This window comes from Thunnus thynnus, chromosome 6 (assembly GCF_963924715.1).
Source record: "Thunnus thynnus chromosome 6, fThuThy2.1, whole genome shotgun sequence".
In the NCBI taxonomy this organism is placed as follows: Eukaryota; Metazoa; Chordata; class Actinopteri; order Scombriformes; family Scombridae; genus Thunnus; species Thunnus thynnus.
In genome coordinates this window covers 11,751,662-11,779,144 of record NC_089522.1, presented here as the reverse complement: position 1 = coordinate 11,779,144, position 27,483 = coordinate 11,751,662, and the positions used below count along the sequence as shown (strand labels likewise).

At 40.1% G+C, this 27,483-nt stretch overlaps 2 protein-coding genes across 3 annotated transcripts in view; both read left to right on the top strand.

The window, feature by feature from the left end:
* LOC137184226 (uncharacterized) overlaps positions 1–27,483 on the top strand; it is a 63,292-nt gene that overhangs the window by 24,489 nt on the left and 11,320 nt on the right. For both annotated transcript variants that reach the window (XM_067591693.1, XM_067591692.1), the window contains exons 6-7: positions 24,198–24,818; positions 25,553–26,296. In XM_067591693.1, coding sequence (XP_067447794.1) covers positions 24,198–24,818; positions 25,553–26,296 — 1,365 coding nt within the window. The remainder of the gene's footprint in view (positions 1–24,197; positions 24,819–25,552; positions 26,297–27,483) is intronic.
* On the top strand, positions 722–22,656 carry LOC137185418 (NACHT, LRR and PYD domains-containing protein 5-like). The gene is made up of 6 exons (XM_067593733.1): positions 722–777; positions 1,171–1,275; positions 1,463–1,567; positions 17,339–17,427; positions 17,705–18,322; positions 22,409–22,656. The coding sequence occupies exons 1-6, from the start codon at positions 722–724 to the stop codon at positions 22,528–22,530; spliced, it is 1,095 nt and encodes a 364-aa protein (XP_067449834.1). The 3' UTR covers positions 22,531–22,656.

The window sequence follows — 27,483 nt, the reverse complement described above, 5'->3', positions numbered from 1 at the left end:
CTAATGTTGGATGTTTGATACAGAGAGATCTGGAGACAGAGAAAATGAACTGAACAGAATAACTTTGACATATACAGAGAAATAATTTCAATGTGATGGTGTGACTGAGCCTCTAAAGCATTTTAACATCTGTGTTAAAGATAGTTTGAGAAAGAAAGTTCAGTCTCTCCAGCATGTTTCACTGGGTGCACTGGATGTTTAATTTGCTAATGTTGGATGTTTGATACAGAGAGATCTGGAGACAGAGAAAATGAACTGAACAGAATAACTTTGACATATACAGAGAAATAATTTCGCTGTGAAGCTAAAACAAATGTTAAAGATTTTAAAATTGTTAAAGTTTGGAATTGTAAAAAAACATTTTTAAACCTATGTTAAAGGTCGCATGAGCAAGAAAGACCAGACTCCCCTGTGGACAGCAATGTCTCCATGAAAAGTGACAGATCCAGGGATGACCCTCCCAACTTAAGTAAAGGAGTATCAGGGTAAGATAATTTCCTAATGTTGGATGTTTGATACAGAGAGATTTGGAGACAGAGAAAATGAACTGAACAGAATAACTTTGACATATACAGAGAGATAATTTCGCTGTGAAGCTAAAACAAATGTTAAAGATTTTAAAATTGTTAAAGTTTGGAATTGTAAAAAAACATTTTTAAACCTATGTTAAAGGTCGCATGAGCAAGAAAGACCAGACTCCCCTGTGGACAGCAATGTCTCCATGAAAAGTGACAGATCCAGGGATGACCCTCCCAACTTAAGTAAAGGAGTATCAGGGTAAGATAATTTCCTAATGTTGGATGTTTGATACAGAGAGATCTGGAGACAGAGAAAATGAACTGAACAGAATAACTTTGACATATACAGAGAAATAATTTCAATGTGATGGTGTGACTGAGCCTCTAAAGCATTTTAACATCTGTGTTAAAGATAGTTTGAGAAAGAAAGTTCAGTCTCTCCAGCATGTTTCACTGGGTGCACTGGATGTTTAATTTGCTAATGTTGGATGTTTGATACAGAGAGATCTGGAGACAGAGAAAATGAACTGAACAGAATAACTTTGACATATACAGAGAAATAATTTCGCTGTGAAGCTAAAACAAATGTTAAAGATTTTAAAATTGTTAAAGTTTGGAATTGTAAAAAAACATTTTTAAACCTATGTTAAAGGTCGCATGAGCAAGAAAGACCAGACTCCCCTGTGGACAGCAATGTCTCCATGAAAAGTGACAGATCCAGGGATGACCCTCCCAACTTAAGTAAAGGAGTATCAGGGTAAGATAATTTCCTAATGTTGGATGTTTGATACAGAGAGATTTGGAGACAGAGAAAATGAACTGAACAGAATAACTTTGACATATACAGAGAGATAACTTCGCTGTGAAGCTAAAACAAATGTTAAAGATTTTAAAATTGTTAAAGTTTGGAATTGTAAAAAAACATTTTTAAACCTATGTTAAAGGTCGCATGAGCAAGAAAGACCAGACTCCCCTGTGGACAGCAATGTCTCCATGAAAAGTGACAGATCCAGGGATGACCCTCCCAACTTAAGTAAAGGAGTATCAGGGTAAGATAATTTCCTAATGTTGGATGTTTGATACAGAGAGATCTGGAGACAGAGAAAATGAACTGAACAGAATAACTTTGACATATACAGAGAAATAATTTCAATGTGATGGTGTGACTGAGCCTCTAAAGCATTTTAACATCTGTGTTAAAGATAGTTTGAGAAAGAAAGTTCAGTCTCTCCAGCATGTTTCACTGGGTGCACTGGATGTTTAATTTGCTAATGTTGGATGTTTGATACAGAGAGATCTGGAGACAGAGAAAATGAACTGAACAGAATAACTTTGACATATACAGAGAAATAATTTCACTGTGAAGCTAAAACAAATGTTAAAGATTTTAAAATTGTTAAAGTTTGGAATTGTAAAAAACAACATTTAAACCTATGTTAAAGGTCGCATGAGCAAGAAAGACCAGTCTCTCCTGCAAACAGCAATGTCTCCATGAAAAGTGACAGATCCTGGGATGACCCTCTCAACTTCAGTAAAGGAGTGTCAGGGTAAGACAATTTGCTAATGTTGGATGTTTGATACAGAGAGATTCAGAAACAGGGAGAAATCAACTGAACAGAATAACTTTGACATATAAAGACAAATCTTTGATACAGAGAGATTTGGTGGCAGAGAGAAAACAAACTGAAGAGGATGACTTTGACATAGAAAGAGAAATAATGTAAATTTCATCTTGAAGTTCAACAATAATGTTAAAAATGTTAAAACAACCAAGTCATTATGTTCAAAAACCACCTGTGAAGCCAGGGGGTTATCTGCACCTAAACAGCAGGATGTTCAGTTTTTGTATGGATTAAACAAATAAGATATAACAATTTAATTAGTGAGCTTTAGAGGTGCTGAGAGGCTGATTTTGTTACCTTTGTACAGAGCAGCCTCCCCATCTTGACTGTTTGTGCTAAACTAAACTAACAAGCTCCTGGTTGTAGCTTCATATATCTTACCAGACATGACAGTGGTACAATACTTCCTATATAGCTTTTGTCAAGACAGTGGATAAAATTATTGTGGGAAGAACTATTTTGGGTGCCTTTGGTCCAGAAAACAAAAATCCGATAAATGTTTTGCATAAACGATGTTATGTGACTCACAGTTTGAGCACACTGACAGCTTGGATCAGCATGGACCTCTCCCAGTTAAATCATCAGTACAAATATCTGGTTCTTTGATTAAACAGTTGAAGGTACAAGACTGTGTAAATAAAGACTTTGGGGTAAAAGTCCTTCAAGTCCCAAGCTGCATTTGGGCAAGAAATAGCTAATAATCTATCTTAAAATTCGGCCATGTGTGCCTATTACGGTGGGCAGAAGCTAAAGCAAGCAAGGAAAGTTTATTTATATAGCACCTTTCACAAACACCAGTTACAAAGTGCTTCACAGTCAAAGAAATAAAATAAAATAAAGTGAAATAAAAAATAAAATAAAATAAAAACAGAATAAAGAAAAGCAAAGGCACCAGATAAAATACACAAGTAGAGCAGATAAAATGGACAAGTTAAGATAAAATAGCACATACTACCCAAATGCCTGTCTGAACAAATGGGTTTACATTATCCAAGGACCTTAAGCTTGTTGGGAGAGTGTTCCAAAGCTTAGGGGCTGCTGACTGGAAGGCTCCGGGTCTTAAATGTGTACGAAGTACACTTAGAAAGCCCTGGGTGGAGGATCTAAGAGCTCGACTAGTGGTGTAGGGGTGCGGAAGATCACTAATGTACTGTGGAGCCTGGCCATGTAGGGCTCTATAAATGAGCACCAAAATTTTAAAATGAATTCTAAAATTTACTGGAAGCCAGTGCAAAGAGATTAAAATAGGAGTTGTATGTGACGATCTGTTGGATTGTGTTAAAAGCCTAGCAGCAGTGTTTTGGACCGTTTGTAAGCGTTGTATGGAAGATTTATTAAGACAGGTAAAAAGAGAGTTACAGTAGTCCAAACGTGATGAGATAAAAGCATGTATTAACATCTCTTTTTCATTTCTTGATACCACAGACCGGAGTTTGGCTATGTTTCTCAGGTGAAAGAAACATGATTTAGTTAGCATCTTAACATGCGCTTCAAAACTCATAGATTGGTTGAAAATTACACCAAGATTGCGCAGGCAAGACTGGGAAGATGAAGATAAGGCACCGAGGTTCTGCCTGATTGCTGACTGAAGATTGTCAGGGCCAAAGATCAGGACTTCAGTTTTGTCTGCATTTAACTGCAGAAAAATCATTTGCCATCCAATTCCTAATTGCGTTCAAACAGTTGTTAAGTACAGAGAGTTTGTGAAGCTCATTAGGTTTAAAAGTACAACTGGATGTCATCAGTGTACATATGGTAAGAGATGTTCTTGAAACTGCTGATGATTTGACCTAGTGGCAGCATGTGGAGAATAGAATGGGTCCCAAGACTGATCCCTGGGGGACACCGCATGACAAAGCTGCAGTGTCCGACTCAAATTCACCTACAGAGACTGACAAAGATCTATCTGTGAGATATGAGGAGAACCACTCCAATGCAGTCCCAGAGATGCCCACCAGGTGATTTAGCCTGTGGATCAGAATGTGATGGTCCACAGTATCGAACGCTGCGCTAAGGTCCAATAGTACTAGAACAGAACAGTCTGCAGCCATTAAAATGTCATTTGAGACCTTCAGGAGAGCTGTTTCAGTGGAGTACAGTTTACGGAAACCAGATTGAAATGTATCAAACACCCTGTGAAATTCTAGTCCTTGAAGCAGTTGTTTCTCCACGGTCTTCTCTAAAATTTTGGAAAAGAAAGGGAGTTTTGAAATGGGCCTGTAGTTCTCCAGCAGGGAGGGATCCAGGTTTGATTTCTTTAAAAGAGGCTGAACAATAGCCTGCTTAAAGTAACTGGGACACACCCTGATAGGAGAGACCTGTTTATAATATTGGCTATGCAGGGTCCGATACAGTTAAAGACCTTTAAAAACATAGTGGTTCTACCAGGGCTGCTATATCTTCCATGGACACTGGACAAAAGGAGTCCAAGATGGCTGGATTTGAGGAGCCACTAGTAAGCAGACTGGGCATGGGTGAGATGTTTGCCCTGATATTGGCCTTGTCTATAAAATATTTGAGAAAGTTATTGCAGTCACTGTTTGATAGGATTGGAAGTTTAGGGATGCTGGGAGAGAAAATATGATTTACAGTATCAAACAGGACTTTAGGGTTTTTCTTGTTGACAGAGATGAGATTAGCAAAATAAGAGGATCTCTCAGCCTTCACCATGTTATTTAGGGTACCCATAAGATCTTTAAGATACAGTCTGTGAACTTCCAGCTTTGTAGCTTTCCACAGGCGCTCAGTCTTTCGGCATTTGCGCCTGAATGTCCGGATGGTTTCGTTTATCCATGGGGATTGGTTTTTTGAGATCTTTCTGAGTTTCAGAGGAGCCACTTTATCCAATACTGAGGAGCAGTGAGTGTTAAATGATTTGACTAAGGTGTCCACGTCTCCATCCGTTAAAGCAATGTTTCTGTCAAACACGGTGCAAAAATTGACAGCCACAGCCTCATTAATGATACGGGTGTGTCTCATATTGCAAGAGGGGTCAGAGTCCAATGTGGAGCAAATGTCAAATAAAATACATTTATGGTCACTGACATAAAAGTCCTTAGAGACCACAGATTCAACATCCATACCATGGGTAAAAACAAGGTCCAGAGTGTGCCCACCAGTGTGTGTTGAGCCAGATACATGTTGTGTAAAATCAAAGGACTCAGTGAGATTAAGAAATTCAGAGGCAGCATTACATATAGTGTTATCAATATGAAGATTAAAATCCCCAACCATTAGGACCTTTATAATAGATGATAAAAAATCTGTAAAATCTGATAAAAAAGGAGCTAATTGGGCCTGGCCGTTGGTAAATTAAAATACAATAAATAGGATTTAGCCGACCAACTCTGGATATTTGCAATTCAAAAGAACAATAGGGTTCAGTGCTTACCATCTGGCATGTAAACTTGTCTTTAAAAACAACTGCAAGACCACCACCTTGGCCCGTCAGCCTCGGTGTACTGATAAAAGAGCAGTCTGCAGGACAAAGCTTGATCAGGTGGGAATAATCCATATTCTGCTGCCATGTTTCAGTCAAGAACATAAAGTCCAACTTTTCGTTACGAAATAAGTTGTCCAGGATCAATGACTTATTACTAATAGATTTTGCATTGATTAAGGCCATCTTGACTGGAAAGGGCAGAGCGGCATCAGAGCGGGGAGAGGCACGGGGCAGCCGGCGGAGGTTCCCAGTGCATGCACCGCCTTTACACGTATAGTGTGGATGATGGGCTCTGTCTGTAATGGTCTGTATAGGAAAGACGACCGGTGAGGGTGGTGATGACAAAGAAAGCCCATGGGGGGAGCTGGCACGGGAATCAGTACTCTGAGGAGACAGAGGTGGATGTTCTGGTGAGGGGGTGTGGCATGTAAACAGTCAGTCATGTGTAGAGGATTGTACAGCGTGCTGTAAATTAGCCGCTAGCATTTTGCTACCCAGTCTGTTTGGGTGGACTCCATCTGATTTGAAGAGGGGAAACGATTCCAGAACTGGTTGAAGTTGTCAATAAAGCCAATGTTGTGAGCTGTACAGGAGGACTAGAGCCAGGTGTGTAGACTGAGGAGACTGCTGAAGCACCCTGATCCACAGGCAAGTGTAGCAATTGGACCAGAGATAAAGACAGTTATTCCACAGCTACTTAGGAACTTGAAAAGGTCATTAAAATCCTTTTTGGTCAGCTCAGACTGCTGATGAGCAGTGTCATTTGTCCCCACACAGACTATGACTTGTTTGGTTGAGGACGGAAGTGAGTGTAGCAGCCCTGGGAGCCTATCCAGGATGTCAGGGACCGTGGATCCGGGAAAGCAGTGTGCGGCTGCGTTGAAGAACCTGATGTTTCTGATTATGGAGTCCCCAACTATTGATGTGGTTGGAGAGAAGAGAGGGCAAGGAGGTGGCAACTGTGGGCTTGTGCGGCTGGAGAGTGCAGGGTCTGTTTCCTCACCTTGTGTTGCAGTCACCGACTGAGGATGCGGTGTCCGGGCGGGAGAGCGTTGTGGCAAGGCAGCGACATCAGTACTGAAACAGGACCTCTCCACCGGCCCAGGGCAGGAAGGACCACCAGAGTGTCTGGCTACTGCCTCTTTCAGCATCTTTATCTTGCGACGGGCAGAGGAGGTCGTTCCCCGAGCCGATGGTCGTTGATCTGACCTTGCAGAGGAATGGCACTGCGTGTGAACACTGCTAGCCACCGGTGGGGAAAAGGGTGCACCGGTCTGGAGTTGGCAGCCGGGTCGTGTAGTTAAAAGTCGAGGTATCCGATGATTAAAACCTTTATACTGGGTTAAAACACGTACATAAAGTGACAGTGATCCAAAAAGTGTGTCATAAAATTCAGACTTAAAACAGACTTAAAACTGGTTAAAATGTCTGATGTCTGCAGCACACAGCACACACCAGAGAGGTGTTCCATTGACGCAGCTAAAGAGAGCTGCGCTTACTTGAAAAAGCCTGGCTAGAATTAACGTCAACTTTCACTTGAGGCTCAAGCCGTTCCACTAACGCAGTTTAGCTGCCTGTAGTCAGCGCTAAGTCTAGCCAGGCTGGAATAAGCTTGAGGTGTGCGCGTGCACAGAGTACTTAAGCAGCCCAGAACAGTCGATTGTAGAAAAGACGATACTATGTCACAAAAAGAAGAGAAAACTAGAGTGGTATTCTTCTCAGCAGCAGAACAAACCTGCTAATGAAACTATATGAAGAATATAAAGGGGTTTTCACCAAAAAGGCCAATACTGCTACAATTAACAAGGTGAAGGAGATGGCTTAGCACAAAATTGATGACAGATTAAATGCGCACCTGTAGGTAGGTTGTGATATCGTAGGGTACACGTCATCAGATGCGACACTTATCTGCAGTTGAGCCGGCTTTAATGTAGCAACGGCCATAACCACATTATAACATGAGCAACATGGGGGTACAACTTCTCTTGGTTACTGCCATAACATTCTGCGTAAGACTGTACATAATCCCTCTTAATGGCAAGTGGAACCAGAGCCCTCTACTGGCTCGGGGCTGCAATGACATGCAACAGTCACTTCATGACATCCCTCCTCTCTTAAATCTAAACTACTCTGTAGTTTACACTGACTGGGATACATAATAAACTCAACAAACATCTAGGTAATTAGACAACACAGTAAGAGCCCCCTTTTCATTTCCATTTTGTTTTCTCTTGCTTACAAGCAGAAACAGGCATAACAAATGCACATCATTGTAACAAATTTCACTTCTAACACTTTTTTTTTGTTTGCTTTGTTTTTTTTTTAAACATCCCTCACATTCAGTCTTATCTTTGTGTCTTTTACATGTCCTTTACTTCACAAAGTCTTACATATAGGCTGGTGGTCTCCTGTTTCTTTGAGATCTGGATAACTCTTTAGTTGGAGAACCACTAGGTGCACTGCTCTTCTGGTCCTGTTTCACCATAGGCGTAACCTCCACTTGTGTAGTGTCTGTGTCCTGTGGCACTTCGCTGGCCACTGTTGGGAATAACACATCCTCCTCTTCCTCAGGTGTTAAATCTGTTATCATAACTGGTAGCTTTTGCTCCTGTCTGCTGAACAGTTGATCCATGTGTCTCCTGACAACTTTACCATTTCCCAGGACCACTGTGTAGGAAACTGGTCCTGTATCTCCTGTATCAGTCCTGGTATCCACTTAGGTCCACATCCATAGTATTTCGTGTAAACCTCCTGCTACAAAGTTGCGTTCTTTGGCATGTTTGTCATGGTTAGCTTTCTGGCTTGCTTGTTTAGTTTCCACTTTTTGTTTCAGATCTGGGTGTATGAGATCCAGTGTACACCTCAACTTCCTACCCATCAGCATCTCCGCGGGTGACTGTGCAGTTGTTGACTGTGGAGTGATGCGATAGCTAAACAAAGCTCTCTGTAACTTTGTCTCAATTGTACTGCCAGTGCTCTTTTTCATGACGTCTTTGAAAGTTTGTACAGCTCTTTCAGCCAAGCCGTTAGATGAGGGGTGGTACGGTGCTGATGTAACATGTGTGATTCCGTTTCGTGTCATAAACTCTTTAATTTGTTCACTGACAAAATACTGTGCATTGTCAGACACAATCATCTCTGGGATACCATGTGTACAGAAGCTACTCCTCAGACAGTTTATGGTGGTTGCTGATGTAGCTGATGTCACTGGACATACATCTAACCACTTTGAGTTTGTGGCCACAATCACTAAGAACATTTTACCCATAAAAAGGACCGGCATAATCTATGTGGAGTCTTCTCCACGGCTTCTCAGGCCACTCCCAGGGGTGGAGTGGTGCACATGCAGGGTCTTTTCTGTGTTCTTGACATGTGGTGCATGACTTTACCTTGTTCTCTATGTCACTGTCCATGTTAGGCCACCACATGTAACCTCTGGACAAGCCTTTCATGCGGTTCATCCCCAGGTGCGACTGGTGTAGTTGTTCCAACATAGGAGCTCGTCCCCTCTCTGGTATCACAATTCTGGCTCCCCACAGCACACAGCCTGTATCTATGTCATAGATTACATATTTTCCATTTACTTTTATCACCTTTTTTATAGGTTCCTCTCTGGGAATGACTATCTCTTCCTTCATGTTGTACATGGTTCTGCAACTATCCTTCATTTGATAAATAGTGAAAACTTCCTCATTATCACTATCACCTCCCTTTTCTTGTATGAAATTTGCTCTCTTGCCATGCTTTCCTGTTTCCCCTTTAAAGTGTTTAGTCTTTTCCTTTCCTACCGTTTTCATTCTGCAGGCCCTCTTTATGTGCCCCACCTTTCCACAATGGTGGCATTTCTAATTTGCAAACCTGCAGTCCTTCACTAAGTGGTTGTCTCCCTCACATCTGTAGCATTTTCTCGTGTCCGGCTGAGACTTTGCTCGGGCGTCGCCGACTTTGTACACAGACCCCATCGCCTGGCTCAGTTTAACATGCTCTCTCTTGCCATACAAATCCACAATGTCCCTGTTTGCCACCTCCATGGCTTGTGCAAACTTAAACACCTTTTCAAAAGTCAACCCATCCTCTGACAGCAGTCTCCGCTGAATCCTGTCGTCATTTATGCCACAAACCTGCCAGTCCCTCAGCATCACCGTCAAGGAATCACTAAAGTTACAGTCCTGCGCCAGCTTCCTCAGCTCTGCAATGTAGTCACTCACAGTTTCCTCAGGTTTTCTGTCACGTGTATTAAATTTTCCACCGTTGCGTTATCTCTCTCGGCTTAGGATGAAAATGATCGTTTAACAGCCTCACCAGTTCGTTGTATGACCGATCTCCCGGCTTGTTGGGGCTGAGCAAATTCCTCATCAGTGCGTAGGTCTGGGCTCCCACGCCACTTAGCAGCACAGCTTGTTTCTTTTCTTCATCAGCAATGTCATTTGCCACGAAAAAGTGGTCCAGAATCTCACAGTATTCTTCCCACGTTTGTGACTTGCTATCAAAAGGTGCCACTGCACCCACCGTGGCAGCCATGGTTCAGTCGGTGTCACATTGTTAGCACTAGCCTAGTTTCACTTCACTTACTAAGCTTGCACGGCTCTCGTCATCTTGCTGCAGACTTTTATCCTCGTCGCCATATGTGATATCTTAGGGTACACGTCATCAGATACGACACTTGTCTTCAGTTGAGCTGGCTTTAATGTAGTAACGGCCATAACCACATTATAACATGAGCAACATGGGGGTACAACTTCTCTTGGTTACTGCCATAACATTCTGCGTAAGACTGTACATAATCCCTCTTAATGGCAAGTGGAACCAGAGCCCTCTACTGGCTCGGGGCTGCAATGACATGCAACAGTCACTTCATGACATAGGTAGTGATGGCCTAAAGGTTAGAGGAATAAACTTATCACCTGAAGGTTGATGGTTCAATCACTGCATTTGGCTTGATCAGTCTGGGTGGGGACAGTGAAGAGCAGTGCTCATCCCTGTTCATGATTTTATCTTTATTTGTTAATAAATGAGCATTCATTAGTATTGCCCTTCAGATCAGTGTGGTTATATTATAACTGGCTAGATAATATCAGATGTATAATTAAAATTACAGTGTCGGCAACTTAAGAGAACCAACTTACCAACATTATCATAATCTTTGACACATTTTCTCTTTCACAAAATGTCCATTAACAAGTGTCAATGAAAGTTAAAATTAAGTTGCAGTTGGAGATAGAGAAACTGAAGAAGGATATAAATACAATGGAAACCGCGTATAGTGATCACGTCTGTCCGGGTCAAATATCACTATAATATCATGACCTTTTTTTTCCTTTATTTCTCATGCAGAATACCATCTAATTGACATTTGTATATTTATTACCCTACATGAATATAAAGTTACTGAATTTTATTGACTGTTTCAAAGTACAGCACAGCTGTTTCAAACGCATTGTGAGCATTTTTGAAGCAGCAGGTTCTGACTTTTGCCAGTGACAAGTTCCTTCTTTTCTACGGCAGCAGAACAGGCGAAGAGAGAACTGCAAACAGTAATGTTTCCATGAAAAGTGACAGATCCAAGGATGACCCTCTCAGTTTGTTGGGGTAAGATAACTTACTTTGTTGGGGCTTTGATACAGAGAGATTTGGTGGCAGAGAGAAAACAAACTGAAGAGAATGACTGACATAGAAAGAGAAATAATGTAAATTCCATCTTGAAGTTCAAAAATAATGTTAAAAACGTTAAAACAACCAAGTCATTATTTTCAAAAACCACCTGTGAAGCCAGGGGGTTGTCTGCACCTAAACAGCAGGATGTTCAGTTTTTGTATGGATTAAACAAATAATATATAACAATTTAATTAGTGAGCTTTAGAGGTGCTGAGAGGCTGATTTTGTTACCTTTGTACAGAGCGGTTTCCCCATGTTGGGCTTGAAAGGAGTGTGTTTGGTTATTAGCTATAATTTACAATTATCAGAGATAAATATGAAATTAAAAATTATTAAATTATTAAAATTATTAACTTAGTTAACCGGGACTAATAACCAACTGTAAAGGTAGTCTCATAAACAAAGTATTCGCTTAAGGGGAGCTAATACCTGGTGTATCAGCACCTCTAAGTGAATGGTGAAGGTGAAAGTCTGAGCACTGACCCCCCCAATCAGCCACTTATCACAATAACAGATGCACAATAATGACAAGAAACTTCTCTTTAAGCTATAAATAGTATTTATTAACTTCCACAAGAATTAACAAGGTCAACAATTGCTTCAATCAATAAATACTATACTACCAACTAATACTAGCGAAAAACACATATAAAACAGCACCTGTGTAAAGGTAAATAGGTAAACCGAAGCGTGTGTGTGTGAGAGAGGGAGAGGGTGTAAGAGTATATGTATGTGTGGCCCTCTGTTATCTGACTATCAGATATGTGGAAAACGTGCATAGTTAGGTGGATGTGTATGTGCGTGTGTGTGTGTGTGTGGGTGTTAGTAAGAGAAGGAAAGAGAGGAAGGGAGATCGACTCTCGGTCCCGTGACCCTGAGGGGAGTACGGACGGTACGCACGTTGTCTGGTTGTGGACTGACAAAGCAATTTACTTTCCACTTGCGGTGGCACAAACACAGAAATCCCGAATGGGATAACACAAACAGTTTGGTGTGGTGAACACAAACTAAAAGTCCGTCAGTGAAATCCAGCAGCGAGTCCTCCGGTGCGTGGTGCTGGCGGAGCCGTCCTTGTTTCCCGGGAATGACGGCGCTGGTTCCTCGGCGGGGCAGCGAAGAACACAGGGTGGTCGACTCAGTCGGTAGACAGCAGGGCGTAGAAGTTATCCGCGTCTCTGTGGAGAAAATCCTTTCTCCCTTCTGCAGGTATCAGGTGAGAGTGCTGGGTTGCAAACAGCAGTCTCTCGCGGATCCGGTAACGTTACGGTGTTCGGATGAACACGGGTCAAGGTCTTGTCTCGTCCAGCGAGGGGAGAAGCTCCAAAAGAAAAGGGGGGAATAGCACACGTGTACGAGGCCCTTTCGTTGGCGATCCAGCTGACCGAAAAGGCGAACCTTCTCCTAAGCAAGAGTACCTGAAAGAGGACGAGATTCTCTCCCGCTCCGTGTTTTAAAGGGGAATGACGTCACGGCTCCGTTGCCATGACTCCCCGTAATGTTGGTGCGTCTCTGCCAATCAGAGACTGTGTTGGGACCATTTCCTACGTAGCACCTAGGTGCGAAATGGTGCACGCTGGGGAATGGAGTTAGTGATCAGCCTTTTGGTGCTGATCCTTTGTTTCAGGAGAACAAAGGCGGCCTCGTGGCCAGGCCTCAGGGTTTCCATGTAGGCCCATCTTTGTCTGACTGTATGTGGAGGCCCAACACCCATCTTGACTCTTTGTGCTAAACTAAGCTAACAAGCTCCTGGTTGTAGCTTCATATATCTTACCAGACATGACAGTGGTACAATACTTCCTATATAGCTTTTGTCAAGACAGTGGATAAAATTGCCTCTACAGACTTACCTGTAATGCTGTATTGGGAGTCTTTTCAGCACTTGTTTGTTTTTGACATTGTCCTGTGTATGTTCAGTGTTATCAGGTTTTTCAGTCATTTATGTTTTTTCCATCTGTGGTTCAGATGTGTGTTGTGACACATCTGGTTCATTTGCTTGTGAAATTGCAGGTTGTATGGCTGCTGACTTAGCCTGCAATGTAGAGTCACTGCACCAATTGTTTGATCATAGCTCCTCCTAAAGCAACAACTTTAAGTTGCTTGTGTGGCTTGTACAGTTTTTCAGTGTGCCTCATGACTTTGTATGTGTCAAGGGAAATGACATTACATTTGGCCCCTGTGTCTACTTTTAACTAGTTGTCATTATCTGTCACAGTACAATGTCCTTCCTTTTTGTAATTGTCATCATCAGTTTTCACAAAGTTTATGTCATTATCATCATGTAATGACAGGCCTTCAATGGCGAATGTGTCTTCACTGTCTGAATCTGTTTCAGCTGGCAGCTGATTCACCTGTCTGCTTGATTTTCACAGTTTTGCAGATCTGCATTGCTTTTTGAAGTGGTTGCGCCTCTTGCAGTTGTGACATTGTTGTCCAAAAGCTGGGTATTGTTGGCTGGGTAGATGCCCCCACAATTTTGGAAACATGGAACACAACATGGAAATGTAATGTATTTTGAAAAGTTACTGTATGTATGTTATGAGCAGTGCAGAAACAGTAACACAGAGCACAAGGAGAGAAACAAGTGATAAGAATGAACAGGGAGAGTAGGCTATGATGGGAGTTTAGCACCAGTCGAGAGTGGCCACAAGCTCTTACGTTGGTCTATGAACTTCAAGGGAAAAGAAAAGATGGCATACTTTCGACTGGAACACTACATCATTGATATCTATTGAACAGCCCTGCACGTGCATAACTGACGCCAAAGGGGTACCTAGAGCGTCATAGTTTGAAGTGTCGGGCCACTGACCAGGTGGCAGTATTTGACGAGTTGGGGATGAGACCCATGGGATCAGAACATGTTGATATATCTCAAAGTCATGTTTTACAAATCTCTTGAGACTCACGCCAGGTACGGCGACACTCTATAGTCAAAACAGCATAACAGTACAGGGGCCTGTTTCAGAGAGCAGGTTCAACAAACTCTGAGTCTAACCCATGGATGTATAAAGAGAACTGGATACAGCGTTGGAGGCAGGGCCTCGTTCATTCCTATGAAAGATGCTCAGTGGCGCATGAAGCAAAAAAAAAAAATCGACTTCCGGGTATGAAAGTACCTGGATCTTCTGCATTGTGTGGCCCATAGAGCATGCGCACTAGTGACTTTTGCTGGCCGAGGCGGCTACTTCCAGTTTAGCCCTCCGGCTAACTTGAATGGGAATAAAACAATTCAATCATGCGGCTCTTCTAGGCTTTTGAAATGTGATCGGACGGAACGGATTTAATTCTGATAGTGAGACAAGTCATTTTGCAGGGGTTGTTACGCTCAAAAAAATGTATCTGCTGATTTACAGATGTCTCTTTCACAATGTAAGTCTATTGGAAAAAGTCTTTTTGGGCCAGTGTGCATCATGTGGCATTGTAATTACACGGTTTGGCCGCTATGTCAAATTTGCTTCAAAGTCTGGCCTCTTCCTTTATCCAGTTCTCTTTATACAGCCATGGTCTAAACCTGAGTTGATGAATCCCGAGATGGGAAACTCAGAGTTTTCAATTTCAGAACAGCTGGAATCACGTATCATCAATGGAGCCCTGATACTATGAGTCACCATGGCAACAGGTAAATAAAAGGCAGAGCCTCCATTTTAATCCAGTGGACGTAGAGATATGAGATATGAGATATGAGAGATATGTGTGCGGACGCTGCACATTTATCTTTAACAAAAGATAAACAGGAAAAGTGTCAATAAGTCAAAACAATAACATTTTATTGAGTGTTGTCCATTAATTCATCATTTATCAGACTTACATTTCCTGAATGATGATAAAGTGGAATCTGACTGTATCAGGCTGCAGCTACATTACATTTTAAAAATATTTGTTCAGCTTTAATCTGATGGACAAAACACAGGAGGCAGCAACTGAAGATGAAAAATAGAGTTAAAGATTTAAAACATATATAGGTCAAAGACATAGAGACCTGACTGTAAGTGTAGCAGTGGTGTACTCTCTCTTGCGTTGTGTTAAGGATGACACGCACACAGTCACTTCTCAGCTCTGACCCGGATTTATTCTGGTAACAAACACAATGGCATTAGCTCTCCACAGCCAACTCTCAAGCAGCAGTTGCAGAAAATACACACTGAAACAAAACAAAATTAATCACTCGCTGCCGATATCCAGTTGCATCACAAGCAGTAGCTACAAGCTAACGTTGAGCTAGCAAGATCACCGATAACTGGTTCAATAAATTACTACACGTATATTACACACACCCATGTTGTTACCAACGCTTGTGGTTACTCTCAACATATCATTCAAATAACACACACTTTTACCCATAAAACATGAACGGAGCTTAGTACAAGTCGACCTACCACTGGCACCGGGCATAGCAGACTGGTGACCGAACACGGGGTGCACCCGCAAAGTCTGCAAGGGTCCGTTCAAGAGGTGTTCAAAGTACAAGCTCAAAAATAGGACTCTGTAGTAGCTTACACATTGTAAGAGTAACAAAGTAAATAACATAATATTAAAAGAGTTGGGTAACTAATAATGAATTAGATTCAGTGCGTATTCAATAACAAAACATGGCAAGATGGTTAGTTATGGCAAGTGGAATCACTAACTCTGTTACATAAGCTCACAGTCTGATCAGTAATAATGTGTTTGTTGATTTGTACTTTAAAAGGTGTTGAGGTTAAAATACAGAATATTTTAAATTGTTAGACATCTATTTGTATTTCAGCTCAACAACATTCAGTGACTTTATTTCAGCTGCTTCAACAAATGTAGTAAATTTAAACATTGTCACTGAAATGCTGTTAAAACACGTTAAGATTATGCTCCCTATTTAAAAATCTCACTTTCAAACTACATTCTGCAGCCGCACCATAATCCTGCTCACTAAGCATATTAACATATAATCTACAATATTATAGGAATGATGTTGAATCAGTGCAGAGATCATTATTCATTGATCCCACATGTCTAAAGCTTCATACAGATTGTTTCAATTTAAACTGAGATTACAAATTATGTGCAATAAAGATTTCAGGTCAGGAGCTGCTCTAACAAACTGACAGAGTCACAGTGTTATAATAGAAGGACATGCTGAGGTTTTATTCTGAGCTGAGGGTGAATTCACACTGTGTAATATTTGAATGTGAGAGAAAAAACGCTGTTCAAAGAAATGACTGATGCACATAAAAGCGGTAACTTTAGAAAGTTTTGAGTAACTAAACTAATATCCAACGAGAATTTAGATTCTGACAGATAGTGAACGTCCGCTAATGAATGCGCTTTGATATGGACTGAATGAATGAGGAAATAAAACAGCGTGTCTGGCTCTGTAAGAGGGAGGAGACAAAGAGAAACTTAGGGTTTGTTGAAGAAAACCTGCCAGCGAACAGGTTAGCTTCACAGAGTCAGTTACTGCGGTAACTGACCCCAAGTTTAAGTTAGCTCTCTTTCTGCAACTGAAAACCCAGAGTTTCCCTCATCTCAGGGTGAACAAAGTTTAGTTTTCACTAAACTCGCTTTTTGAAACAGGCCCCAGCTCTCTACACCTCAGGAGAGAGGATCCTGGTATGACGGACGCCATGCATGCACAGGAACACAATTTTGCTTACAGAGCTTTGCTAGCTACATAAAAAACCTCTTGACTTTGCACTACATGATAAATTTATCAGAGAACTTCAGTACAAAGTCAAGAGGTTGTGTTATGTAGTACAACAAGCTAGCGAAGCTCTGTAAACAGAACCACATTGCGATGCACATTGGCAGGTTACTATCTTATCACTATGTTTACTCTTTGGAGCTGTTTCTAAACAAGCTATGGTAACCAAACTATTCATGGACGAAGGAACATGTTACCCAGTGCAGCTGTGTGGCCATTGGGTGTGGGAGTTTTTGGACAACAATGGAGGTCTGCGGCACAGTCACAATACTTGAAAGTAGGATGAGTTCATTGTTGGTTTGGCTCCGCACATGAGATTTGTTGACAATATGAAAAATATAGAAAATTGTCAGCCAAATCCTTTAACACTAAAATATTTTTTTGTATTGACAGAAACATTCTAAAATAGTTTTTTTCTGTGTTGCAGCCCACCTGTGTCACAGACACAAGTCAGCAGCGCCTCCATGAAAACTGACCAGTTTGAGGATGACCCACTCAACTTCAGCAAAGAATTAGGTATTCAAACAAGGAACAACACACAGATTAAATCAGGCTTAAAGTCAGTATGTTTGACAGAAGAATTAAAATTTCAAAAGTAAAATATTGTATTTTCATAGATACATTTCAAATTCCTATTGCTAATTTCCTCTCTGGGCTTTAAATGAAGGTATAATCCAATATGACAATGATATGACACTATAGCTGCCATCATATTGTTGAATATGAATTTATTGCAATTAATGTGTACTGCTTTCTTTGAGTGGTCTTGATCATGTCTGTTGTATTTTCTCAGAGGAAGATGCCAAACACAAATTCACAGCAGACCAAAAGAAGAGAATCCTTGAAGATTATAAAGAGGAACTGAGTCAACATGATACAGAACTCTATGAGACAGTGAAAAAGAAGGAACGTAATCACAAATTAGTACAAACATACAATGATATATTTCATTCAAAGAAAAACAAAGTGCGAACAGTACTAATGAAGGGAGAGGCTGGTGTTGGTAAAACATTTCAAACAAGGCTGTTTATGGTCGACTGGGCAAATGGGAAATCCAACAAAAACATAGACTTGATTGTCCGACTCAATTTCAGCGAGCTGAGAGATGAAGTTCAAAGCATGGAAGATTTACTCCATTTCTTCACCAGCATCGAACAACCAGTAGTTTACTCCTATGATGAATGTGAAATAGTCTTTGTCCTTGATGGCTTGGAAAAATGTGAACTTCCTCTTGACTTTGACAAGAACGAGGACCTGTCTGATATGAAAGAACAAGCCTCGATGGATGTGCTGCTAACAAACCTCATCAAGGGGAATTTGCTTCCCTCTGCTCGTCTCTGGATCATCTCTCAACCTTCAGGAGTCGACAAGATTCCTATGAAATATATTCACAAAGTGACAGAATGTCAAGGTATGAAACTGTGACAATAATATATTTTCATGGCTCGTTCTCTTTTTGATCACTCACATTTTGTGATCTGTATCGTCATTATTTTGGTCAGACTGGGAAATATGATTTTGATTAAATATTACAAATGCTGGTATACATGACAAATTGTAATATTATTTCAAACATTTTATGAACTTTACTGAGATTAATTTCATTAGAAACCAAGAGTGAAATATTTTTTTAAACATTGGTTTCTTTAAAATCTTAAATTGGTATTATTTTGTTGTACTGTAAACAAATTTTAACCCACTAAAACAATCACTTTTATGTAGGGCTGCAAATGATTATTTTGATTATTATTAATCTTTTGTTGAATATTCTTGATTAATCAATTTGTTGTTTGGAATATAAAATTTCAGAAAATGATGAAAATGTTGTTGTCACTATTTTCCAAAGCCCAATGTGCAAACTCAAATGTTTTGTTTTGTCCTGACCAACAGTCCAAAACCAAAATATATTCAGTTTATTGTCATAGAGAACTAAAGAAACCAGAAAATATTCACATGAAACAAGAGAATTTTTTTCTTAAAAATTACTTGAAACAATTAATTGATTATCAGAATAGTTGGCGATTAATTTTCTGATGATCGGCTATTAGATTCATTGACTAATCATTATTAAAGATAATTGATTCATGCTGCATTTATCCTTCATCATCAATAATGTGCTTAACTTTGTTTTGTTTATTCAGAGACCTTGAAGCGGCGGCAACAGCTGGTATCAAACCTGAAGAAAAGTTATCAAGAAAAGACTCAAGTGAAAGACATGAATCATCCTGACCAGGAAAACATAGAACACATCATAAAAGAAGACAGAAGAAGAAAAGTCAAAGATGAAGAGAAAGGATCAGTGGCACGAGTGGATTCAATATCTGAAATCTTCAAATGTAAAAAAGATCAAAAAGTTAGAACCGTGCTGACCACTGGAGAAGCTGATATTGGAAAATCTTTCCATGCACAGAAGTTCACACAAAAGTGGGCTAAAAATGACAAAAAATCACTTTTCGGAGTGATCAAGTCAGCAATGTCAGTGTTTGGCAAAGCCAAAGATGATCTAGAGATTATATTTCCTCTCAGTTTCTCAGAGCTAAATTCGATAAAAGAGAAAAGAGTCAGTTTGTTGGGACTTCTAAATCATTTCTTCAAGGAAACCAAAGAATCTGTAATCTCTAACTATGAACATTTCAAAGTTCTGTTTGTTCTGGATGGTTTGGACGCCTGTGAACTTCCTCTTGACTTTGACAACAATGACATCTTGAGGGATATCAGAGAGGAAGCCTCAGTGGATGTGTTACTGACAAACCTCATCAGAGGAGAACTGCTTCCTTCTGCTCAGCTCTGGATAACCTCCCGACCTTCAGGTGCTGAAAAGGTGCCTGATGAATTTGTTGACATGAAGACACAAATACAAGGTAAGCTTATAAAAGTAGATGAAGGCTATCAAAGCTTCATAAATAAGTGTGCAATCACAGTCAAAGCAGTGGCCAAGAAATATCCAAAAATGCTCAAAACAGTCATCAAATGAGAAACGAAACTTTATTTGTGAAGCTTCTAATAATTCAGACTCTGTAAGTGTTGGTTTAAATCTCAACCAGCTGTAGTCTTTCCTTATGTTTTGCCCAACCTGTATGACATATATGATATAAAATATCCATATCATGCACGATACAAGTCCCAAGTCAAGTCGGAGGCGTCGACCTTGACTTTCAAATCCTAGAAAAATCATCATGCACTTTTCACCAGATGTGATGCTGGGCGATATTGCCTAAAATATCAAATCTCTATTTTTTCAAGCTTGGGGTCGATTCATGTGTTTATTTTTATTTACACAGCAGCAAGAATAATAATAGGCCTGCACCAACAGATCAATGTGCAGTCATTTTCAGTCTGTCCTTCTTGTAGATGCAACCATTACATTCACAACAAGATATCCAGAGACAGCTAGCCACCTGGACTCATGGCAGTCCTGTAAACTGCAGCAGATGCACATGTAGCATGACTAATTCTGTCACAGTCAACGGGATTGTCGTTGCTGTAGTAGCCAGCTACTATCTATGTTACTTTTAGACTAAAACCAATTTTGACATTTTACGCATGAATGAATGAATTGAATCAATTTGAGATATAGCCCAGCCCGGAATCATTATGTCAATCAACCTATGTTCCCAGATTTATATGGCACATGATGGGAACCTGAAAAAGAAGAGCTTAATATGATATGGGCTATTGTGGGATCTTTTTTATTTTCTGAACTTAAAGAAGCAATCGTTCAAAGTCACAAAGAAATTCCTGAGTCATAATTCAATCAGGAGAGATTCCGTTTTTCTATAAGGTAATGATATTTATTGAACATGCATGATAGATGAAAATGAGAGTCTTTGGTGATTAGACCCCATCGTGAATGTCATCATATGTGAAAGGGGGGAGGTGAAGGCATTATTAGAAAGGGATAACCACCCGATGGAGTGTAGACACTGGTGGCGGTGATGAATAAGGGGTGCAGATCTTGATGGTGAAGGCAGTGGGCTCCTGGTGAACTCGGGCCTGGCGCTGAAGTATGAAATGGAGTAGATGAGGTGGTGATCAGGAATGAAGAGGAGAGGAGCGAACTTCTGGAACACAGCCATGGAGGTGGATAGGGTGGAGGAGGGTCGCAAATGACAGCAACAGAGAAAGAAACAGATTTAAAGTGTGACGGCTAAGTCATGATTGGCAGTTACAGATCGTGAAGGAATTTGATTTGATGACTAGAGTGACGCCCCTAATCAGCTGATGTAAAGGCGGGAAAAACAGGGAGAGAGAGAGAGGAGTGGGAATGAATGAATGGTTAAAGATAGTCTTCCTGCCTGAACTTACGCGAAGCTCCATTTCAATCAGGAGAGACTCAGTTTTTTTATAAGGTAATGATATTTACTGAACATGCATGCTAGATGGAAGTGAGAGTCTTTGGCGATGAGACCCCATCGTGAATGTCATCATATGTGAAAGGGGGGAGGTGAAGGCGTGATTAGAATGAGATAACCCCCCAAAAAAAGAGAACTTAGGACACACAAACCGACCAAATATTCAATCCTTACCTTACCGGCAGTGAAGGATTTTAGTGAGATATGCAACGGGAAAATTAGACAGAATGCAGTGATAATAAATGTTCATGACAATGTAATTGTTACACTTGAATGAATGGAAGATGAAAGAATTGATAGAAGAGAGTGTGTTAGTGATCACTAGAGAGTAGTGGGTGCTGTGAGGTCCCGAAGACCTCTTTTTTTTTTTTTTTGGCACATAAGGAGGAAGAGAGAGGTTAGCCCGAGAGCAGTGTGAAATGACCCATAGAGGGAAGGATGATCGTTCATGACGTCTTTGAACCGTGTCTTTTCTCCTGTCTGAAAGGGGCCTGGCTGGTGCGCCAGGGGCAGACTGACCAGGGATGAGTGTCTTTGCAATTGCTGCAAATGTGGATAAAATGGAAGTTGGGTAAAGAACAAACATTTTCATTGAAATGATTGCAAATGGGCATGCTATTGAAATGATGCACCTGTCAGCCACGGTGTCAGTGACGCGCCGACTGCGGCGAGGCTGACAAGCCGGCAAAGATGCAGGGGGAGGAGGCTGAAACGGCACGGAGGGGCAGAGGAAAGCGGTATGGCCTGGAACACCATTTGAGGGCCTCCGGCAACCATGAACAAGAATTCTGTGACCAGGATGGCCCAGTTCAGGCAAATGTTAGATTGGGCAATGTAGAATGCAACTTTTCTTGAGAATGCTTTGTGATATAGATAGAAGATGTTCCTCCCGTAATTTAGATTAAGGTCATCGATTAGAGCCAGTTATGAGTCAAATTCTTGTCTTCTCTCGGGGTAGACAGAGCAGATTATGTCCCGGTAAATGCCGAGAAGCTACAAGAAACTGCCTGATAGATAGGTCTCAGGTTGAGACAGGGGTCTGCTGATTTAAGTACGGCAGTAATGTAATCGTCCGTGGCAATAGATTTATCGCACTCGGGGGAAGGCAGGATTAGGCTCACCAGATTAATATCTTTGCCTTTTAGGATTTTTGACCTTAACCGAGGAGAAACATAAACTGCTTGTGGAATATAATTCCTACCAAGGGATGGGGCAGGGACGGCTGAGGCCAGGGTGTGCTGAGCAGCTTCAGGCTGGGAGGATGTAGAGGGCAGGCTGAGTGAGGAGGCTGGCTGCAGCATAGAAGCCTACGTTGCAGTGATGGTCACTGAAGATGATGCGGCGAAACAGGGAGCGAGAGAGAGAGGAGTGGGAATGAATGAATGGTTAACGATAGTCTCCATAAGTGACATATCTAGCTTTACAAAACAGTCTGTGATTATAGAATATAGAAAACATAGGCTACGTCTTCTGTAAAAATAAGTGCTTTAAATGTTTTTTAAATAATATTAATTCAACACATATTGTATGCACAAAAACAAAGTGCAATCTCTTACAACTGTAAGACCACATTTCACATAAACCCTGTCACATCCTGTTTTGCCATTTGTTCCAGTCAACTGGCATGGGACTTGTTTTGATGATGGAAGAGCCTTGCTAACTGTAAATGAGGAGTTATTTTTGTTGATAAAGCAAGTTTTGTTTTGTTTATTTTGTTTGATAATACTTCATCATTATCATACCATTACTTACTTTTTGTGTTTCCCCCAAATAAAGTAAAACATCCTAGAAAGCAAACAATATCACAATTAGTTAATTAATCACAAACCATGAATCAGGAACTACTTATTAGTGATTCATCAATCATCAGGTCGTTTAAGTTTTGTTGCTCACTCGTGTCTTGGTAGCTACTGAGGACTTTGTGTGCCTTAAATGTTGCAGAATTAATGATAATGAACTTGGAATTACTAATGTACTCTCTGCCAGCCCCATGCAATATATGTCACAGGATCCAAACCAGATGAACCCAAATTGGCTTTTTCAGACATGGTTGAACTAGTCTTAGATGTAGCCTAGTTTTAAACTCACTGAACTCATTTCAGGCAACATTTAAGGCAACATTCAGGAATCAGCTGGTTTAGTTCAGAGTAAAGTGAGGATTTTTTCAAAAATAATGCCATGAATAGTTTTTATTTATCAATTAACTTCATACAAAGTTCGGTGAACAGAAGAAAGCTACATGAAATCAATAATTGGTGTGACCTTACTTTGCCTTTAAAGCAGCATCAACTCGCCTCGGTGCACCTGCACACAGTTTTTCAAGGTACTTGGCAGGTAGGTTATTTCGAACATCTTAGAGAAGTTTCCACAGTTCTTCTGTGGATTTAGGCGTCTCAGTTGCTTCTGTCCCCAGACTGACTCCATGATGTTGAGAACAGGGTTCTGTGGGGGCCAAACCATCTCTTGCAGGACTCCTTGTTCTTCTTGTCACTGAAGATGTTCTTTATTACTCTAGCTGTATGTTTGGGGTCATTGTCAAGCTGCAGAACGAATTTGGAACCAATCAGATGGTATTACATTATGGATAAGAATCTAAACATCTAAATGCCTAAAACATTTGCACAGTACTGTATATATATATATATATATATATATACATATATACTACAGCTCATGTTAACGCAGGCAGTGAGTACCTGATTGTTATATCAGTGTTATTTTAATAAGATTGAAGAAATCAGAGATAAACAGAAAAACAATTATTTACATTATGATTTTTCAGAATCTTGTCACCTAAATGTTCTTATTAATATAATAAAAGATATATATATTTTTTGTTTGTTTTATTTTAACTTTACCCAAGAATGCAAAATTACTGCCATTACTATCTTCTTGAAGTCTCTGAATAATTTTCTCAATATTTTCTCACTTTAGAGAAAGATGCCAAACACAAACTCGCAGCTCACCTGAAGAAGAAAATCCTCAGTCAGTATAAAGTGGAACAAGGTCAACATGAGACTGACTCACAACTGTACGAGATGAAAGATAAAGATAAAGAGATCAAATACGATGCAATAATTCATCTTTTAAAGAAAAACAAAGAGCGAACAGTGCTAACAAGGGGAGTGGCTGGCATTGGAAAAACATTTCAAACAAGGCTGTTCATGGTTGACTGGGCAAACGAGAAATCCAACAAAAACATAGACCTGATAGTCCCAATCGATTTCAGTAAGCTGAATTCAAAAAGAGATGAAGTTCAAAGCATGGAAGATTTACTCCATTTCCTCACCAGCATCAAACAACGAGTAGTTTGCTCCTATGATAAATGTGAAATAGTCTTTGTCCTTGATGGCTTGGAAGAATGTGAACTTCCTCTTGACTTTGACAAGAACGAGGACCTGTCTGATATGAAAGAACGAGCCTCGATGGATGTGCTGCTAACAAACCTCATCAAGGGGAATTTGCTTCCCTCTGCTCGTCTCTGGATCATCTCTCAACCTTCAGGAGTCGACAAGATTCCTATGAAATATATTCACAAAGTGACAGAATGTCAAGGTATGAAACTGTGACAATAACATATTTTCATGGCTCATACTCTTTGATCGCTAACATTTTGTCATCTGTATCGTCATTGTTTTGGTAAGACTGGGAAATATGAAATTAAATAAATATTAGAAATGCTGGTATACATGACAAATTGTAATATTATTTCAAACATTTTATAAACTTAATTGAGATTAATTTCATTAGAAACCAAGAGTGAAATATTTTTTTAAACATTGGTTACTTCAAAATCTTAAATTGGTATTATTTTGTTGTACTGTAAACAAATTTTGGCCTACTAAAACAATCACTTTTATGTAGGGCTGCAAACGATTATTTGGATTATTGATAATCTTTTGCTAAAAATTCTCGATTAATCGATTTGTCATTTGGAATATAAAATTTCTGAAAATGGTGAAAATGTTGTTGTCACTATTTTCCAAAGCCCAATGTGCAAACTCAAATGTTTTGTTTTGTCCTGACCAACAGTCCAAAACCAAAATATATTCAGTTTACTGTCATAGAGAACTAAAGAAACCACAAAATATTCACATGAAACAAGATAATTCAATTTTTTTCTTTAAAAATTACTTGAAACAATTAATTGATTATCAGAATAGTTGGGAATTATTTTTTTGTCTATTAGCTATTAGATTCATTGACTAATAATTGTTAAAGATAATTGATTCATGCTGCATTTATCCTTCATCATCAATAATGTGCTTCACTTTGTTTTGGTTATTCAGAGACCTTGAAGCGGCGACAACAGCTGGTATCAAACCTGAAGAAAAGTTATCAAGAAAACACTCAAGTTGAAGACATTGATCATCCTGACCAGAAAAACACAGAACACATCATAAAAGAAGACAGAAGAAGAAAAGTCAATGATGAAGAGAAAACTGGACGGACTGTGGTGAAATCAGTGACACGAGTGAATTCAATATCTGAAATCTTCAAACGTGAAAATTATCAAAAAGTTAGAACCGTGCTGACCACTGGAGAAGGTGGTATTGGAAAATCCCTCCATGCAGAGAAATTCACACAAAAGTGGGCTAAAAATGACAAAAAGTCTTCATTTTTCACTTGGTTGATTGATTCAACAAAGCGTAGTAGTGGCCAAGCCAAAGATGATCTAGAGGTTATATTTCCTCTCAGATTCTCAGAGCTAAATTCGATAAAAGAGAAAAGAGTCAGTTTGTTGGGACTTCTAAATGATTTCTTTGAGGAAACCAAAGAATCTGTAATCTCTAACTATGCAAATTTCAAAGTTCTGTTTGTTCTGGATGGTTTGGACGCCTGTGAACTTCCTCTTGACTTTGACAACAATGACACCTTGACGGATATCAGAGAGGAAGCCTCAGTGGATGTGTTACTAACAAACCTCATCAGAGGAGAACTGCTTCCTTCTGCTCACCTCTGGATAACCTCCCGACCTTCAGGTGCTGAAAAGGTGCCTGATAAACTTGTCCACAGGAAGACACAAATACGAGGTAAGCTTATAAAAGGAGATGAAGGCTATCAAAGCTTCATAAATAAGTGTGCAATCACAGTCAAAGCAGTGGCCAAGAAATATCCACAAATGCTCAAAACAGTCATCAAATGAGAAACGAAACTTTATTTGTGAAGCTTCTAATAATTCAGACTCTGTAAGTGTTGATTTAAATCTCAACCAGCTGTAGTCCTTCCTTATGTTTTGCCCAACCTGTATGACATATATGATATAAAATATCCATATCATGCATGATACAAGTCCCAAGTCAAGTCGGAGGCGTCGACCTTGACTTTCAAATCCTAGAAAAATCATCATGCACTTTTCACCAGATGTGATGCTGGGCGATATGGCCTAAAATATCAAATCTCTATTTTTTCAAGCTTGGGGTCGATTCATGTGTTTATTTTTATTTACACAGCAGCAAGAATAATAATAGGCCTGCACCAACAGATCAATGTGCAGTCATTTTCAGTCTGTCCTTCTTGTAGATGCAACCATTACATTCACAACAAGATATCCAGAGACAGCTAGCCACCTGGACTCATGGCAGTCCTGTAAACTGCAGCAGATGCACATGTAGCAAGACTAATTCTGTCACAGTCAACGGGATTGTCGTTGCTGTAGTAGCCAGCAATTATCTATGTTACTTTTAGACTAAAACCAATTTTGACATTTTACACATGAATGAATGAATTGAATCAATTTGAGATATAGCCCAGCCTGGAATCATTCCTATGTTCCCAGATTTATATGGCACATGATGGGAACCTGAAAAAGAAGAGCTTAATATGATATGGGCTATTGTGGGATCTTTTTTATTTTCTGAACTTAAAGAAGCAATCGTTCAAAGTCACAAAGAAATTCCTGAGTCATAATTCAATCAGGAGAGATTCCGTTTTTCTATAAGGTAATGATATTTATTGAACATGCATGATAGATGAAAATGAGAGTCTTTGGTGATTAGACCCCATCGTGAATGTCATCATATGTGAAAGGGGGGAGGTGAAGGCATTATTAGAAAGGGATAACCACCCGATGGAGTGTAGACACTGGTGGCGGTGATGAATAAGGGGTGCAGATCTTGATGGTGAAGGCAGTGGGCTCCTGGTGAACTCGGGCCTGGCGCTGAAGTATGAAATGGAGTAGATGAGGTGGTGATCAGGAATGAAGAGGAGAGGAGCGAAC

Excerpts from the sequence above, each read along its gene's own strand:
- LOC137185418 (XM_067593733.1), top strand. The coding sequence starts at position 722 with ATGAAAAGTGACAGATCCAGGGATGACCCTCCCAACTTAAGTAAAGGA. Across the intron at positions 1,276-1,462 it reads TTAAGTAAAGGAGTATCAGG|GTCGCATGAGCAAGAAAGAC; the intron begins GTAAGATAATTT and ends CCTATGTTAAAG. Across the intron at positions 1,568-17,338 it reads TTAAGTAAAGGAGTATCAGG|CCCACCTGTGTCACAGACAC; the intron begins GTAAGATAATTT and ends TCTGTGTTGCAG.